The 17,601-nt window shown below is 36.1% G+C and overlaps 2 protein-coding genes across 4 annotated transcripts in view; both read left to right on the top strand.

Moving 5' to 3' along the window:
- Positions 1-11,047, top strand: part of LOC131147836 (la-related protein 1A) — a 40,275-nt gene extending 29,228 nt beyond the window's left edge. For 2 of the 3 annotated variants that reach the window (XM_058097442.1, XM_058097443.1), the window contains exons 8-14: positions 7,494-7,598; positions 7,719-8,059; positions 8,294-8,440; positions 8,578-8,641; positions 9,252-9,397; positions 9,635-9,739; positions 10,496-11,047. In XM_058097442.1, coding sequence (XP_057953425.1) covers positions 7,494-7,598; positions 7,719-8,059; positions 8,294-8,440; positions 8,578-8,641; positions 9,252-9,397; positions 9,635-9,739; positions 10,496-10,649 — 1,062 coding nt within the window. In that variant the 3' untranslated portion in view covers positions 10,650-11,047. The remainder of the gene's footprint in view (positions 1-7,493; positions 7,599-7,718; positions 8,060-8,293; positions 8,441-8,577; positions 8,642-9,251; positions 9,398-9,634; positions 9,740-10,495) is intronic. The other variant, XR_009134946.1, reaches the window with a different exon arrangement.
- A 4,740-nt stretch (positions 11,048-15,787) lies between these two features.
- Positions 15,788-17,073, top strand: LOC131147838 (early nodulin-like protein 20). Its single transcript, XM_058097448.1, has 2 exons — positions 15,788-16,122; positions 16,443-17,073. Exons 1-2 carry the CDS (start codon positions 15,906-15,908, stop codon positions 16,832-16,834), a joined length of 609 nt encoding a protein of 202 aa, XP_057953431.1. The 5' UTR covers positions 15,788-15,905; the 3' UTR covers positions 16,835-17,073.
- The last annotated feature ends 528 nt before the right edge of the window (positions 17,074-17,601 follow it).

Here is a 17,601-nt window from a genome sequence, read left to right as displayed (position 1 = left end):
AGTTATTCAACCTTATAATACCGCATGTGTTATATTTGTCATTGAAGTATTTAATTTATAATATTTCAGCTCTAAGTATTGTATTGTTATGTTTATTTAAAAAGCTATAAACTCTCATAAAAGAATTAATGCTGCGCTTTGTAGCCTGTCTTTTTAGGAAATTTTAAAATCAAATTCCATCAAAGTCTGTAGTCGGTGAAGGCTGCTTTCACATTGATGACGATGAGCCTTTGGGCCTGCAATTGATCTATGCAAAATGGTTAAGTGTAGGAAATTCTATTCGAAAGAAATGGGTGATGTTCCAAACGAGGTGGATGAGTTGGATAGTGACTTTGATTATGATGGAGGCTACTTTTTCTATGAGGTTCGTGAACAAATTGGGTTTGAATAAGATCTGTGGGAGTTTCAGGTTCAGACAAGAATGGAATTGGCGAGGATGAGCCTGTCCCTGGCTCTTGGTTTCAACTATTGTTGGATAACATGGGGTTATCATCTAATTCAAAGGTATAGGAAGTCAGCTTGGATGGTGGCAGAAGTAAGGCTAAGAAGGATAAAATGGAATCGGCAAATTTGCAAAGGGCTTTCTTGGTAGGGCTGGTTTGGTCTTTTGGCTGGTGGGTAGCTATGCTTTGTGGTTGTTTTTGTCGGTAGTTATGCTTTGTGGTTGTTTTTCTTTCTTTATTTTTAGATTAATTTTTTTTGGACCCTTGGTCCTCTTTTTCTTGCTTTCCCTTCCTCTTTTAATATATCTTCTTCTTCTTCTTTTCTTTTTTTAATCTAGGAAAAAACAATATTCTGTTCTAGCAATTTCCCACCTTTACCCAAACAAAGACATCAACACTAGCCCCTTGATACAGCAAATCATCAGGAAGAATCTTGCTTTAGCTCCTTCCCCTAATCCAAATCACAGAAGTTTGGGCAATCTTCTCCTCATGTTTCTTCACTATCCTCTTCACGAACTTGTTCAGAGAACCTTCCACATACTACTGTTTTTTCCACACCATAAAAGTTTCAATAATTAGTCTCCCGTCCATTCTCCAGTTGCTGAAACAGATTCTGAAGCTCTGGACTTGGGCTTTAACAGCACATTTGTATTTATTACTGGTTCTAACACAATTTCTCACAGCCACTCGAGCCAGCCTTCGAACCCTACTAATAGGCCCAGTAAGAGCTAGGCAAAGCTCCCATTATTATAAAACTGTGGCCGAACTTCTTCAGCAATGGCAGACCCAAATGAGAAAGCCCATATATATATATATATATATATATATATTCTTATGCAGCCCCAGTCCAACTGTGACCTTCATTCTCTCCAACTTCAAGCAAATCTTGGGAGAACTTGAAATTGGAATACACCTGTGATTGCTGCCCAACAAATGTCTCCTTCCAACTGATTTCTCCGGCACCATTGTTGTCCACCATCTGCAAAGTACAGCCACAATTTCCCCTTCAATCTCTGATTGATTTTCAACCTTGTGGATATCCACAAATGATAAAACACTGACCCCCTGAGTTTGACTTCCATAAGATCAGATGAACCACACTTCCTGCATTCAGTTGTCTTTACTGCAGAATATTCCTTCCTGGGCGTTTTGAAATTTCGTCCAGTTTACTGAACAATTTCCATCATCCAGAAGCCTCATGACCATGTGGAATTTGCAGCAGAAGCTTCTATTAGAATAAAAGAAAATGTTTAATAGAAATTAATTTTCTGAAATTATTTTCCAAGAAGCTCATCAAGATAACTCCACTTTGGAATCTTAATTTCTTAATCCATGGATAAACTTATTTGTTAGATCAAATTCTTGAAGTAGATCCCTTGCTCGCTGAAGCTCATTCACCCCTAAAACCAAAAGAGATGATTTACGTATGCAGTTCATCAGAAGTGATACGTCTTGAAATGGAAAATATTCCTGTCTACTTTGATGTATTGCGAAAACACCCGAAATCTACCATCTGAATCTATGGAGATTCCAGTAACTGAACTCAGCAAAGAATGCTCTCTGGTGGACACCAGCTCACCCCTGTACAATAAAACTTGCAATAGGAAGCAAGTACCAAAAAATTAACAAATCAACTTGACAGCAAAATGCTCATAGGAGGACCTTTGTTTTTTAAGTAAACAGCACCATTTTGAGACACCTCTTTAGCCCAGAGAGCATTCCATGTTGCTGGCTCTTTGTTCTTTAAAAGAATTCTAGGCATGGGTCATCTTGGTTTATTTGGAGTCTTGTTCACTTTCAATTTTTTTCTCTTATATTTTTTTGAAAAAAGAAATATATTTAAGAGAATTACAAAATAAGAGAGGACAAAAATCATTGAAAAGAAAAAAAAATAGCCAAAATGGAAGGGGGCAAAAGCAAAGAAAAAAGAGAAAGAACTAACAGCCCCTAATTAAGAAAACCCCTATTTAAACCCCTGCCATCATAATTCACCAAACACTGCAAGTTTGCTAATTTCGACTTGCCTTTCTTCATTTTCCTTTTGCCACATCTGGGCGAACTTCATTTCTTCTTAGACGAGACATCCATGACCCTATCTTACCCAATAGATTTTGGGCTTCTACATTCTTTCCATTAATTTCCTCCACCGGAATAAGCAAAATCCCATCACAGAACATTGCTGCTCTTTCCCAGTTTATCTTCCTCATAAGTAGGAGCTCCCTCCAAACCCTCCATTGGAGACGGTGACACAAACAATAGGTCCCCATCTAAGTCAAAGGAATTAGACGCATACTCATACTGTTTCTGAAAGTCATCCAATAACAAACTGGCATGATAGGCAAATTCACTGGCTACATTACTCTCATCCTCAGGCATATCTTCCCAATGCTTCTTCTCCTCCTTACCCTTTTAAGCTGAATCCCTGTTTTAACTGTTAGCTTCCATTTCCTCCACTGCCTGTCAAGAGTAAACATTTGTACCCTAGCCTTATCACATCTATTTCCCTCATCACTACACTACCACTGCTCCAAGTTGAACTTGAATATCATCCACATAAATTACCTGAGCCTTACTATCCCTATACCCATCAATAGATATTTGAAGGATGCTCATTGGCCAGACTCCTCATGACCACATTTCTCATTCTTGAAGGAAGCAGAGACATCAGATTCCCAAAACTAGATTTGCCCAGGCCACCCTGTGTTTCCCCAACCTCGGCCTACGAAAACCCATGGATCTATCATCCCTTGCCTGTGAAGAATATGTAGCCTTCTCCAGTTGCAGTAGCACCTCTTTTGGAAGATCTAATTTGCCAATTATCTCTGAAGCCCAGGGAATCACCCTATTGATGTAGGACGAGATGCGGCTATTTGGATGGATCATTTCAACCCAATTAGGAGGCCAATTGTCAAAGAATGTGGTGAATGGTTTATTGGGTCCGAAACCCAAATGTGCTTAGTTAGTTGTTTAAGTATGTGTGTGTAGTTTGCTTGTAATAGGATTATTTATGTTGGGGGCTTGTTTGTAGTAATTGTGTATTCTAGGGGTATCTTTGTAATGTAATGTAGTTTTAGGGGCATGTGTGTAATTTCATGTATTTAGATGCTTTCTTATAAATAGTTTGTGAAAGCCATGATTTAGGCAGTTATTGATGAATTTGAATTGTTGATTGAATGTGAGTTCCCCCCCCCCCTCCCCCCCCTATTTGGTATCTCCTCTCTTCTCCCTTCCCCTCCCTTCCTCTCTTCTTCTCTCGTAATTTCTTCATGGCTGCAGAACCTTGATGTTTGCCCTGCATCACCTATTCATCTGCAAATTTTGATCCAGAGGCTTTCTCATATTTTGGGCTTGATTAATGGCTTACCTGTATTTTGGACCTCATAACTATCGGACAAAAAGGCAGTGGATGCACTGGGCTAACTGAAACCTGTCCATTAATCATATCATATTCTTTTTGGAAGCCTAAAATCTGGTCCAAATCCCTTAAGCCCTTTTATGTTTGAATTTGTACAATGCAAGTCCAAAATCACCCATACACCTGGACCATTTTTTAATAACCAGGCTCTGTTTTTGGTACACCCACCGCCACATCCTCCTTACTACCTATCAAGGCTGCTGAACTAGTGCTAATATTCCCTGCCAGCTGGGGAAGCTGAACCGTGGAAGAAGCCATTGTCCACCACATGAAGCACAAACAAATAAATTTTGCTCTTGCTCTCATTGTTTAACCCCATCAAAACATCCTCCAACATTTTGGTAGAATTTCCTTCAAATTTTGGATGCTTGACCCTGTGTGGCCAAAAAATCTTGAAGTCCTCTCACAAAAATTCTCCAGCTAAGTCCTAGCAATCCCCCTGGAATGAAAATCGAATACCTCTGACTGCCAGAGATCAAACCTGCTTCTAGAAATTTCTTAGCTCGAGTTTTTCTTGCCACCAGATAGTTGATTTGACCAAATCTTTTCCTGCTATCAAAGCTGCTCGCATGGGTCCTAGTTGAGGTCACATTATGATTGATCTACCGGATAAGCCAAGATGACAATTTCACCCACTGATTTGAATATGATTCTTCTTGCAAATGATTACAAACATCTCTCCTACAAGTTTCTCCTAGCATCACAATGAAGGATCTGCCTTTGATCTGGCCTTGCTTTCATGGAGGATTATTTCCATCAACACAAAACGTCATCCCTTGATGAGAGGTCGATGAAGAATCTTTGCTTTGTCATAGGCCTAAATGCCCAGCAATGAGAGAGTTCATGTTCAATATGGTGTCTCAGCATAAATGCCCCTTAGAAGTGTTAGCTACCTAGATATTTTTTTCCACAGCTTGGGCAGCACCTGGTGAACATCATCTCACTTGGTTACAGGCGAGTCAGTCTTCTGTGACTTGCCTTGCTTGGATGTCTACTGCTTAAGTGAGCACCTGAGCACATTTTTACAGCCATTTCCCTATTCTTTTGGAGTCCATTAAGGTCAAGTGGGATTGTACTCCTTTTCGCTTTGCTTTGAAAATATGTTTCTAACTCATTACTCTTTTATAAATTGGTTGAGGGTTGTCGGAGAATGTGCTTTGGAAGGTTTTAAATTTATGAAGAAGTTGTAGCATCTCAAAGACATTTTGAAAAAGCAGGGAATGTTAGTCTTTGGAGATGTTAAATGGAAATCTTTGAGGATCAGGTTGTTGAGTGTCCCTTGATGATGAGTGTCATGGTATGATTTTTAAGAAGGATATAAGCTGGAGGCAGAATGTTAAGTGGGTTGGGAAGGTGATTGTATTTTGAACAGTTGAAGGCTTTCTTGGAGTTTTATGTCGAGTCATTGGCAAGAGTACGACTTTGAATTTTGTCACTGCTCTATTGGGGTGAATGATTTTATGTGTTTTTGGTTTGTAATTGGTTTTATAAGAACAATGCGAAGGTCTTACATGACTGATCAACTTCTGTTTTGGAAGACGCTATCTCTATTTTGCAGAGCACTTTTGTTGGTGGTAGCAGATCTTTGACACTGCTCGTAGCGAGTTAGGTGGTTGAGGATGTTAGATACAGAAATAGTGTTCGTTTCGAATGGATTTTTGATACTCCTAGTCAATTCAACCCTCACTAAAGCAAAAAGACAAAGGGCTCAAAACACTAGTCATTACTCCATCATACATAACTTTAATGACATCAGTATACCTACTACATATTCCTTTTTTTTTATAATAAATATCTAAAGCCCACCACAGAACTTTCCTAGATACCTTGTCATATGCTTTCTCTAAGTCAATAAATACCATATGCAAGCCCCTATTTTTTTCCCTGAACTTTTTTAGTAATCTTCTTAAAAAATATATAGTTTGTGTAGTAGATATTTCAGGCATAAAACCAAATTGATTTTCTGAGACCATTGTTTCTAGTTTTAATCTTTGTTTAACTACCCTTTTCCACAGTTTCATGTATGAATTGGCAAGGATGAGCTTGTTTTTGGTCTTTCTCATTTGCCAATTCTAAGTTTAAGCCTTTTACTTGACTTTCATTAAATAGCTTACCTGTCCATGTCTAGAGTGATTTGGGAACCCTTGTATATTTGACATCATACCCAAGTGCCGACACGGCGAGTTGCTTCAGGGTGACGACCTTCGCCCACCTTTCGTTACACCCGGCTAGTATAAGTGCAACACGTCACTTGTAGGGGACCCCTCAGTGAGTAATCAGTAAGGATTCATATCATAGTGATCTGACAAGTTTTATGTTGGCTATTAGCTACCTAATGCAGCCCTCCTTTTTACCTAGACACGTGTCTGGTTGTGTGTCAAAAGATTACTACATTAAGTGCATCATTGACAGAGTTTATTTTTTGTTTCAAGAAACTCTTTGACACTTCTCCATGCATTGTTGGAAACACAAATTATTCTTTCGAAATGATTTTTTTTTTTAAATAAATCTATAGAAGACCATATCATGTATAAAATTTGTTAAGAAATTACTTGACCTAAAAGCTCAAGCTCTTTTTTGTGCTCTATAATGTATATCAAGCCGTTGCACTCCCTCACACATGCAACTAGGTTGCTTGTTGAGAGGAAAACAAATACCAAATGGCACTCTTGATTTTAACTTAGGGTTACTTATCAAATGAAAAGCTGAACTGAACCTTTGACCTCTTGGTAACCACTGTTCCAATACCATGTTTAGGGAACACTTGACCTAAAAGCTTAAGCTATTAGATTATGGGATCAACAACGTACCTAAAAGCTTAAGCTGTTAGGTTATGGGGTCTATAACATATTTCAAACCTTAAGAAAAATAATTGTGAAGAGAATCACAGATACATTCACAATTATACATGCACGAAAAACAATGACAAGAACATCTAGAAATGATACAATGAGAAGAGCAGCGACAAGATTAATTACATGAAACCCGATTCTGCCCCTGCATCTAGGCCAACATCCCAGAGGGCCAGTAAATGGACATGGATTGCTTGAATATCTACCAGTATCTAGAAAATGATAGGTTGATATAAACTTTTCATCGGGAATTATTTGTGGAAAGTACCTTATATTTTCTTTATTAAGGAGAAAATAATTGAAGTGCTCTGGTTTTTTGTCATATCCAGGGGAACATAAAACAGAAGAGGAGAAAAATAAAGCGGTGAGCTGGAATAGGAAGAAAAAACTGCATTGAAAGCCTTGAATTAAGCCATTACATATTTCCTGTAAAAGCTCAAAACCTGCATAGCTCAGGGTTTTGGAAGCTGAGTAGTCTTCCGGCTTAATAACCCTTCCATATTTCCACAAAAAAAAGAGAAAAAATCTTGATTTAGAAAAATGAAATGTAATAAAATTCTTAGCTTTCAAGTTGTCTGTTGATTGAGTTCAATCTTGTCGTCGGTGTATTGCTGATAGAAGTGAAGTATTCAATACAGGTCCTAGTCCAATTGATTTCTTTGGTGGTGCTCAATAAGTGATCATGATTTTAGTACTCTGTTTTACGTGTCAAAACACGTAGTGGGATCTTATTGATATTTTGAGCCATAATTATTCATGGTAGTACCTCTTGTCTGCTTGCAGAATAGCATGATGGGTGAAGGATCTAAAACTGGAGGGAAAGAATCAAAATTCATTACCAAGGAGCTTGCCTCTGCAATAAACGATGGCCTTTGCTTTTATGAGCAGGTTGAGACGGGCCAGTTATTCACAAAATTTCAGCATTTTTCTGCAGTAGTTCAAATTGTCTTCCTCCTAAAATTTCTGTATTGCACTTTAAAATTGTTATAAAATGTTCATTTTTTGAAGGAACTGAGATCCAGGCGCTCAAGTCGCAGAAAGAATAACTCATTTATTGATAATAGAGATGGAAACCCGAGATCTTCCCGCAATGCTGCAGGACTATCAAATCAAAAGGCTGGTGAAAATTCTGCTGGAAACAGCGGATATGAGGAGTCTGGGAATGCTAATCCTCGAAGGAAGCACAATAAAACTTTTCCCAAGCAACAGTTGTCCCATAAGCAGCGTTTGTTTTCTAGCAACTTCAAGAATTTAGGAAATGGTCGTAACTCCCTCGGTGTTATGTCCGATAGTCCACCAAGTGACTCAGTAGGTTTTTTCTTTGGTTCTACACCACCTGAAAGTCATGGGTAAGTTTACTGCAACTGTTGTCTATGCTTGTGTCTGTGGATTGATTGGTTTAACAATGGTAAACAATTTGGAAGTACTTTCTCATGCTTGCTTTATTGGAACGGTTTCAGTTTCAGTTTCAAAAGCTAGGCTACTGTCAAAATTCTAACTGAATGATGCTCAGGATTTTTGACATGCTCTTGAATCTTTAGCTTCACTATTAGTTAATACAAAGCTGAATATCACTTTTACAGGCTCTGGCCTTCAAAATTGAGCGTTTCACCTCATGGGATTCTTTCTGGTGGTAGTAGTTCACCCGTGGGTTCCCTGCCAAAATCATTTCCACCGTTTCAGCATCCAAGTCATCAGCTTTTGGAAGAAAATGGTTTCAGACAGCAGAAGTAAGTCGATACTAGTTTTGTGGTTGAACATGTGCCTGCCCATGCTGGGACTTTTTTGCCTGCATCCATGCACATATATCCCTTTGTTTGTGTGTGGTGTTGTAAAAGTTGGATCATGTGGTTGTTCTTCCATATAGGTATCTGAAGTATCACAAGCGGTGCCTAAATGAACGAAAGAAGTTGGGAATTGGTTGCAGTGAGGTGTCCTACATCTCTGACCTTCCTTCTTGATGCCTTCATTATATTTTTAGAGACCTTCCTTCTTGATGCCTTCATTATATTTTTAGAAGATTTTATGAAATTAAATGTAGTGGAGTTTTGATTGTTCTGTCAAATGAAAATTTTCTGGATGGCTTTCAAGTCTGAATATCTCATGTCTTATCTATGAAAACTAGGCTTCAACTGAGCAAGAAAAATATGTTTGTAGCTGTTTTTCTTTTTAGCTGTGTTAATGATCTTATTCATGAGCCTTTTGTTTAATCATGGTTTTCCTCTTTTTTTTGAAAAAAGAAAAAAAATTGTTCTGCCTTTTGTTGAAATAATTGAGTGATTTTTGTTTTCCTCTATTATTATTCTAGGTGTTTTAGATATGTTATTTAGAGTTTCTAGTCCTTTTCTGTGGACTAATGTGCAGATGAGCTTTTTAAATCACTTCTCTCACGCACGCATGTACTGGAGGTTTTGTTATTTGTTTTTGGGCATTCTTATGTTCAAACTCTATATTCTTCTTTCACGTATACAAAGACTATATCGTTATATGGGCACACCTGTTCATGCTAGTGAAATAGGTATTTTGTGTCTTTACTTGCAGGAGATGAATACACTTTACAGATTTTGGTCATATTTCCTTAGAGACATGTTCATTGCTTCAATGTATGATGAATTCCGGAAATTGGCTCTGGAAGATGCTGCTGCTAATTATAATTATGGAGTAGAATGCCTTTTCAGGTTCTATAGGTATTTCACACAGCATCTTAAGTTTAGTGAAAGCTGTTGTGGCTACTAATAAAGTTCTAATATTTGTTGTGTGCAAACACGTGTGTTTCTTCATTATGTCTTTTTTTTTTTCTCCATACAAGAATTCTTTTCTGAAAAATCTCACTGAATGGAAGTAAAAATTATATGTTTGTCCACTGTCACATGCTTCTATTTGATGTATATATGTTTTTTCGAATTTTTATTCCCTCATTTCAGTTATGGTTTGGAGAAGGAATTCAGAGAAGATCTCTATAAGGATTTTGAACAGCTGACCCTTGACTTTTACAATAAGGGGAATATTTATGGCCTTGAAAAATATTGGTAACTGCTTCGTACTCTTTAAACTTTTCTTACTTCGTCTGATTGAGATTCTATTCATATTGGCTGGCTCATCATGTGTATATTGTACTTAACTGGTAAAAATCATTATTCTTATCTTATTCGATCTGCTATGAAGAGTTTTATTAATTGTTGACTTGAAAGCAAATGGCTAAATTAGTAGCTTAATAATCTTTGTGATCAGTGAAAAGGAGAAATCCTTTGAAGTTGCAGCCATACTAAGAACCTGATGAAGCACCATTAGATAAGTAAATGTTCAGTTTCTTGTTGAAGAGTAAATTTTTTTTTTTTTTTGGGGGAGGAAGCCATGTGATAGTGAAGACTTGATGCATTTTTATTGCCCTGATTCTGGGTTGCTGAAACCACATGCGAGTGTGTGTGTTTGTGTGAGAGAGAGATCACTTTGGGACGAAGGTACTCCTTAAAATTTCTTTAGATTTTTTTTGGAAGTTAGATTTTCTCCAATGTTATGCATCAATGGTACACACCGATTAAGTGGTATCTTGCTTATTATTTTTTTAAAAAACATCTCAGGCTGTCAGTGCAGATGTACTTAGAAATTACCACTAGTTATTGATGTCATCTTTGTTTTGTTTTAAGATGGGAAATGAAACTCCAGTAGACAGTAACTAGCACTAGTGTCATTCTTATAACCATGTTGTCACACAACTAGTTGGATGCTGCTTTTTGATGCAAGTATTCTGATCTCTTCTGATAAGTTTTTTTTTGTTTTTTCAGGGCATTTCATCATTACCGTGGGGGACATGACCAAAAACCGCCTTTAAGGAAACATCCAGAATTGGATAGGTTGCTTAGGGAAGAGTACCGTAGCTTGGATGACTTCCACCGTGCCAGAGACAGAACTACTACCATTAAAGAAAACAACCATTAGCCAGCAGTGCCCATTTTCCCCAGCAGCAATGAAATGATGGAAACCCAATTTTGAGTGAGAGAATTCAACAGCTTAAAGGAGAGCTAAAGTAAGCGGCCTATTTTTGGTTTGGGCGCTGAGTATGGTTTTTGTATATTGTATATTACGCACCAATGAGAACTGCTGACTGGTGAGTTTTTGCCTGCAGTGGTTTCCTTTTTGGCTCTCTTAAGTATTACCCTTTTCTTTTTTTTTTTTGGATTGTAATCTGTACATATGGAGGAACCTGCAGAATTAAACCATAAGGAAAAAAAAAAGGAAAAAGAAGAAAAGTAGAAAGGAAAAATAAAAAAAAAAAAAAACTGCAGTTTGGATTTGTGAAAATTAATAATAAGATATTGAAAATTATACTTTGAGAAGTTTACTATTTCCCCATCAGATTAGCCTTGGTTATGTTATTGATATGTAAAATTGATGGTTTGGTATGAAAGATATTTATAATTCTTTTGTAGCCTAATGGATTATGAGCCCTGTATCCCAGGATACCATTATATCCTTGAAAAATTAGCAGCTTGCAAGAGGAGTTAGTTGATGGATCCTGCTTGGGTTGGAATCCAGCAAATCTATTCTGGGGATGAAAAAGGCTGCCCTTGCGCGGGTCTAGAATTTGATCTTATTATCCCATATGATTTTACTGATCTATTGAATTTGTTTGTGTGGTTGTATGCAAAAGTTCACATAGCAGGCAGGGAATGGTGTGTTTTTGCCCAAACAAGATGCCACTCAAAATTTGAGCTCGAGGTGTTTTCTCAAATTTCCCAGCAGCCAAAAAATAAATTTGCCATTGTTGAATTTCTGGTGAGTGAAGATTTCCTGAGCGGTGTAGTAAATTGTTAGTGAGAATTTTGGTCTGCAGTGCCACTTCTCTGGCTAAAATCCTGTGGGAGATGCTTTACACTGCTATTCTTTTTGATATTTTAGGGGGGATATTATTTTATTATCACCAGGGAAACAACACAAGAAATACGAAGTTATGGAAAAAACAGGACTGCCATCAAGCGATTATGTTTAATGCTATACTAGATTTATTTATTTTGCAGAATTACAAATGCTGGAAATAGAATTTAAACATATAAACACCAAGAATGAAATCTTTGTTACTCAAACATTTGAACTTCAATCCCATGATGCTAGAGACACTTGTTTTGGCACAGAGCACACGTAGAAAGGAAGCGGAAACAACCAGAAAAGTGCGAAACAAAGGGTAAACCAAAACAGAGAAGTGCCAATGAGTAGAAGGATGCCGATAGAGAGATGCCGCTTGAACCCATTTCTCCTCGAGTGAATATGGTATTGGTGAAACCACCCTGATTTTTTCGTAAGTTAATAGTTGTTTTGTTGGAATCATTGAAAGTCTACATTGAGTCTGAGCTATGTAACAGGAGAACAGTCCATCTGTAATTTAACCCTTCATTCCTTCTGAAGTCTTCTAAATCTACGACGTACAAGTCTCGTTTCAACCAGTGGATGCCTCGTACGAGACATATCGAAGATGCCAGGCAGCAGTATTGCATTTTTGAGTTTCCAATGAGGTTTGCGCTCATTGAAATTAAGGCAAATCATGGCACAGGAAAATAATGACGCCCTTCCACTTCTACTCGTGTGACTGCTCGAGGGTGAGAAAAGTTTGAGAGTATTTTGTTAGAGATGAGCTTTTTGGTAGCAGAGTACTTCTTGTTATAGGTTCTACTCATAAAATTTTTAGTTTCAAATTGAATTTGCGTATTAGCTCTATTACATTTGATTCATAAACAAGTTCTGAACTCGTCATTTCCCAAACATGAATTCAAGGTTCTGATGAGCAAGACGAATATAATCAGAAATGCAGTTGGAAACGTTGGATCTGTTGCTCCAATTAACTTTCCCATGATGAGAGTTGAACAGCATGGGCGTATGCATAGCCTCCTCTACTCCAATATCAATATCAATATTCTAAGCTTTGATTACATACACTGTTAATTAGACACAGTTTGGACGTATGAATTTAGAAGAAAGTATAACTATGTTTTATCCTAATTTATACGAATTTAAATCCGGGTTTCCAATTCCATTCTCATGAACCTAAAGTTGGGAACTCTAAATGGTTTTTAATTATTACTTTAATCTATGTTAGAATCAAAAAGTCTTCCTACGAGTTTCATATACATGAGCGAGTAAGTATCAACTTGACCCAAAAATTTAAGCTATTAGGTCTTAGACTCAGTCTATGTATATAAGTCAGTTATCCTCCATTTAATTTTTCAATGTAAGACAATTTTGTCGAGTGGGTTTTCAACATACTCTCCCTCACTTGTGAGTGGCGTAATTCTCTATTGCGTGGGAATCTAGTTCCCGAATCAATTCTCCACCAGCCAGATTCCCATTAATTTTCCAGCAGTTACTTAAATGGGCTTTACCATCAGACCTTAGGTGCCTCAAATTTTATTCCCTGTACTTTTAAACCAATTCGACCTCCCAAATTTTAACCCCATTTGAATTTATCTACTCAGCCTAAATAATCCTTATTGGACTCGGTAATACTTGATCCTTCAACTATTAGCACCTTAGCACGTTAGGAGAATTATGCACTTAGATCTTGATTTACACTTTTTTTTTTTACTTGAGTTACAAACCATCAGCTTTAATACCACTTTTTAGAATCGAAAAGTCTTCACATAGTGCATGGTTAGTTCTAATATATATTTAAATGTTAAAATCCCCAATCTAAGGTTAGTTTTTTAGGTTGATTACTAAAAAATTAGGACTCGTTTAGGTGTGGAAAATAGTTTTCATTTTTGTGTTTTAGTTTCTGAAAAAATTACAAACAGGTTAACTAATTTTAAGTATGAATTAATGAACAATGATAAATATTTTTTTCACTTTTTTCTTGTGAAAATAAATTTATTTTCTATTTATAATTTATCAACTAATAACAAAGATGTCACTATTTTTCATTTTTTAGATCCATAATAGTTAAATTGAAAAAAATATTATTATTATTTTTCTAGATTTCTGATTCTTGTTTTATATATGTGCGCATGGAATTTGGATGTCACGCCTTAACTTGTGTGGATTTTGTATAGAATTTCTTCTAAATCCATAAAAATTCAAATTCAAACCCTAAAATTAATTCTAAAAAATATTAGGTTATATAAATTTTATAAAATCAGAAAACAAGTTATCTTTTTTATGATTATTTTGAAATATAAAAATAAAGAATAAAAAATTATTTTGCACATTTTAAAAAACTCTTTATTTTCTACATTTTTAATACAAATATTAGAAATAAAAAAGCAAGTTTAAACTTAAATAATTCTTTGAAAAACTAAAAAAAACTTAAAATAAAAAATATTTTTCACAACTAAACACTCTCTTAGTTTCCTCTTAATACTAGTTTCCATCACCTCTAAAAGTAGGAAATTATTGTGAAAAATAAGGGCGACCTCTCCCAACAATGCGCAGCGGAATGAACATTGTATAAATGATCACACATCGATACTTGCAACAAACAAAATGGTGATAAACAGAAAACATTCCACAACCACAGCAAGATAAAGAGAATAAAGATAAGTGCAAAGTTACCAAGAATTACGTAGTTCGGTAAAACCTACATCCACGGGAGAAATCGGCAAGAGATTCACTATGAAAATCAAAGTCTCATAATACAATGATCTTCTCTCCTTCTTTCACCCTCTTACATATTGAAATATGCCCAAAATGACATGTATAACAACCCCTCGGAGGTTTCTCTTTAAATACCCAACCACTCTAACGTTCAAATTCAAAATTTAAATTCTTTTCACAGCCCAACAACCATTCGTCGACGAGAACAAGACACTCGTCGACAATTTTATCCACTCGTCGACGAGTCTTTGTTGCTGCCCTGCACTAAAACCACATCCATATGTTTTTCCCTTTGTTTATAAACTCTTGAAATATAAGAGTCACACCATAAATAACAGAAATTAATAAATTAATTTTAAATTTGAATTCTTTAGTGCATGCCTAATACTAATACATATGAAGGGGCACAAATTCAAATATGAAATTTAAATTTTAAACTCTTCAATCTGTTTTATTGTTATATTAGTTAGGATAAATTATATTGCTAGTCCCTAATTACATGTTACTTCTTAAAAATTTAATTGTTACATTTAAATTTATAAAACTTACAAATAAACTATCACTCCGACATAAATGACCATAAATTTTTTTATAAAAATAACCACAAGATAGGAGTCATTATTTTATTGGTGCTAATTACCCTAAATAAAATGAGTGTAAAACAAATTTATTTCTATTTATGCTGCTTTGAAAATATATATAGATTTCAAATCATAGATTCGAATTTTGATTGGTTTGAAAAAAAAAATTCAATATAATTTTATATTATATATTTTTTCAAACCCTCATAAATCAAAATCCGACCCGCAAACATAATATTAAGGGATCATTTGGAACCACTTATAAAAAAATATTTTTCTAGAAAAAGTGCTTATCTAGAAGTTGTCTGAAATTACTTATTATAAATACTTTTTAGATAAATATTATTCTTAAAAAAATTATCCTAGCAATATTTTTTTTCTTAAAAAAAACTATTTTAAAAAGTATTAAATACATATTTAAATATAAATTAAATACTACTTATTGAGGTAAGTATTTATAAAAAAATACTTATTTTTTAAGACATTCAAATGAGAATCTAAAGAAGTACAAATAGCATTTATTCATTGAGGTTGGTGTTGAGCAAGCATTTTGGCTTTAATTTTGAGATGGATTCTAATTGAAGAGTGCAAGTGTATGTATTGGAATGGTAAGTAAGAAGTAAGGAATAAGCACTTTCCAGTAAGCACTTCCCGTGTGCTTTCGACGTGGCAAGTGACGACGCCCAAATCAAAACTCTGAATCCGCAGTACCGTTCCAACTTCCAGGGGGAAGAGTTGTGCCACAGAGATCTTTATCTGACACGTGTACGGAGGCCACTTGAAAAGAATCTCGGGGAGCAGGGTAGCTTTAGCAGAAGCTCCCGGCGCTAGCTAGGATGTTAATGCTAAACTGCGCTGGTGGCGAACCGTAGATCGCGCCTGCCAACTTCCTTACCAGAACCATAACTACAACCCGATGATCGAGATTCGAGTTCTGCATTTCGCTTCCGTCTGCTGTCCTGTATCTAGAAGAGCATCTAGAGAGAGAGAGAGAGTTGCTTAAATGTATACATGAAGAAGTGATCATCGATTTATGGAGGATAGTTGTTTGTTGTGGAAGAGAGGCTCACCGTGCACGGTGATGGTGGCTGCGGCGGCTGTGGCGGTGGCGGTGCTGGGATTGCTTACGAGGGTAGAATGCCGGAAGCCGTCGCTGCACCGCGTCGGAGGACAACGGGAAGGCTGGAAACCTAATGTCAACTACACCAACTGGACCACTCATGAGACCTTCTACGTCGGCGATTGGCTATGTAATTCCTAAATTCCTAATTAACCTCTCTCTCTCTGCATTTTGTTCTCTATTATATATTACTAGCTCGCATCTGTGATCTCTGCGTTTCTTCCTGCATTTTTTTCTGTTTCACAAATTCAAATAATGATTCTCGATGGACATTTATCGAGTATTATGCATTGTGTCTCAAGTTGATTCCATTTAGCTAGAACGTACAATTGTTAATTGAATGCTGATGAAGATTTATAAATGTAAATATATATATATATATATATGTATTTATTGTCTACGTAATAACTGACTATATATAATTAATTGGATCTTTTCTTTTGAATGAAGATTTTGGATTTGACAAGCGGTACTTCAACGTTCTGGAAGTGAATCACACGTGCTACGAGACCTGCACGGACAGGGACTTCATAAAGAACGTGACTCGGGGAGGCCGCGACGTCTTCAATCTCACGGAGCCAAAGCCCTATTACTTCATCTGCGGCGGCGCCCAGTTCTGCTTCAACGGAATGAAGCTCGCTGTCCACGTCGTCGAATACATCCCTCCGCCACCCTCTCTCCCCCCTTTCCCCTCCTCCCGCCGGAATAATGCCTATCCATCATCATCAAGCATTAGTACTACTGCCGGTGGTCTGCACATCATCATCGTCATCGCATCACTTCTGCTGCTCATTATGACTACTGCGGCGCCATGGCCTTCGCTCCATTTCCTGTATACATGATCGATTTGCCGTCAAATTCGGTTAGTACGTTTTTCCGATTTTAGGGTTTTTTTTTTTCCAGATTTTTGTTACTGAAACATGTTAATTAGCATTGAGTTGCTGTCTGATACTTGATGGATTCCAAAGTTAGATTAATCGCACGAGCTTTGACCTCTGTTTTTCTCTTTCTTTCGCATTGTGATTTTGTAAATGGTAAATGATAGAAAATTCGGATAACTATGGAAAAATAGACTACATAAGAATATTGAGATCTAAGTGAGATCATTTACATATATTTTCATAAAATAAAATAATTTTTATTTATAAGTATTGTTAATTTACTTTTATTTTTTCTCAAAGAATAATTAAAATAAACAGTAAAAATTAATTATAAATCTTTATGTAAAGTTGTTTTGGAAAAATTAAATATAATTAATATTTTCACAATTTTTTAAGACTAAATAAACACCAAAATAGTTCAGAACCACAAGAACTATATATGAAAAAGAATCTCCCTATCAAAATTAAAAGCTTCACTTATACTATTTAAAAATTCCTCAGATTTGAGCCCTCGAGTATAAGTCAATTTAACATTCTTGGTTGTTGGTTCCATAAATAGTTTTAATATAATTAGCATTCTTCCTCCTATTAAATGCACAGCTTCCATATTTTGAAGTACACAAATTTTTGAACGATACTTTAAATTAAAAAGAATGCAATATTTTTTTAAAAGATAAAACAATTTCATTTAAATAAGACACTTCTTTATCCATGATGTATAGTGAGAT

Source organism: Malania oleifera, chromosome 2, assembly GCF_029873635.1.
Source record: "Malania oleifera isolate guangnan ecotype guangnan chromosome 2, ASM2987363v1, whole genome shotgun sequence".
Taxonomy (NCBI): Eukaryota; Viridiplantae; Streptophyta; class Magnoliopsida; order Santalales; family Ximeniaceae; genus Malania; species Malania oleifera.
The sequence above is the reverse complement of the archived record's forward strand: the minus strand, read 5'-3'. Positions and strand labels throughout refer to the sequence as shown.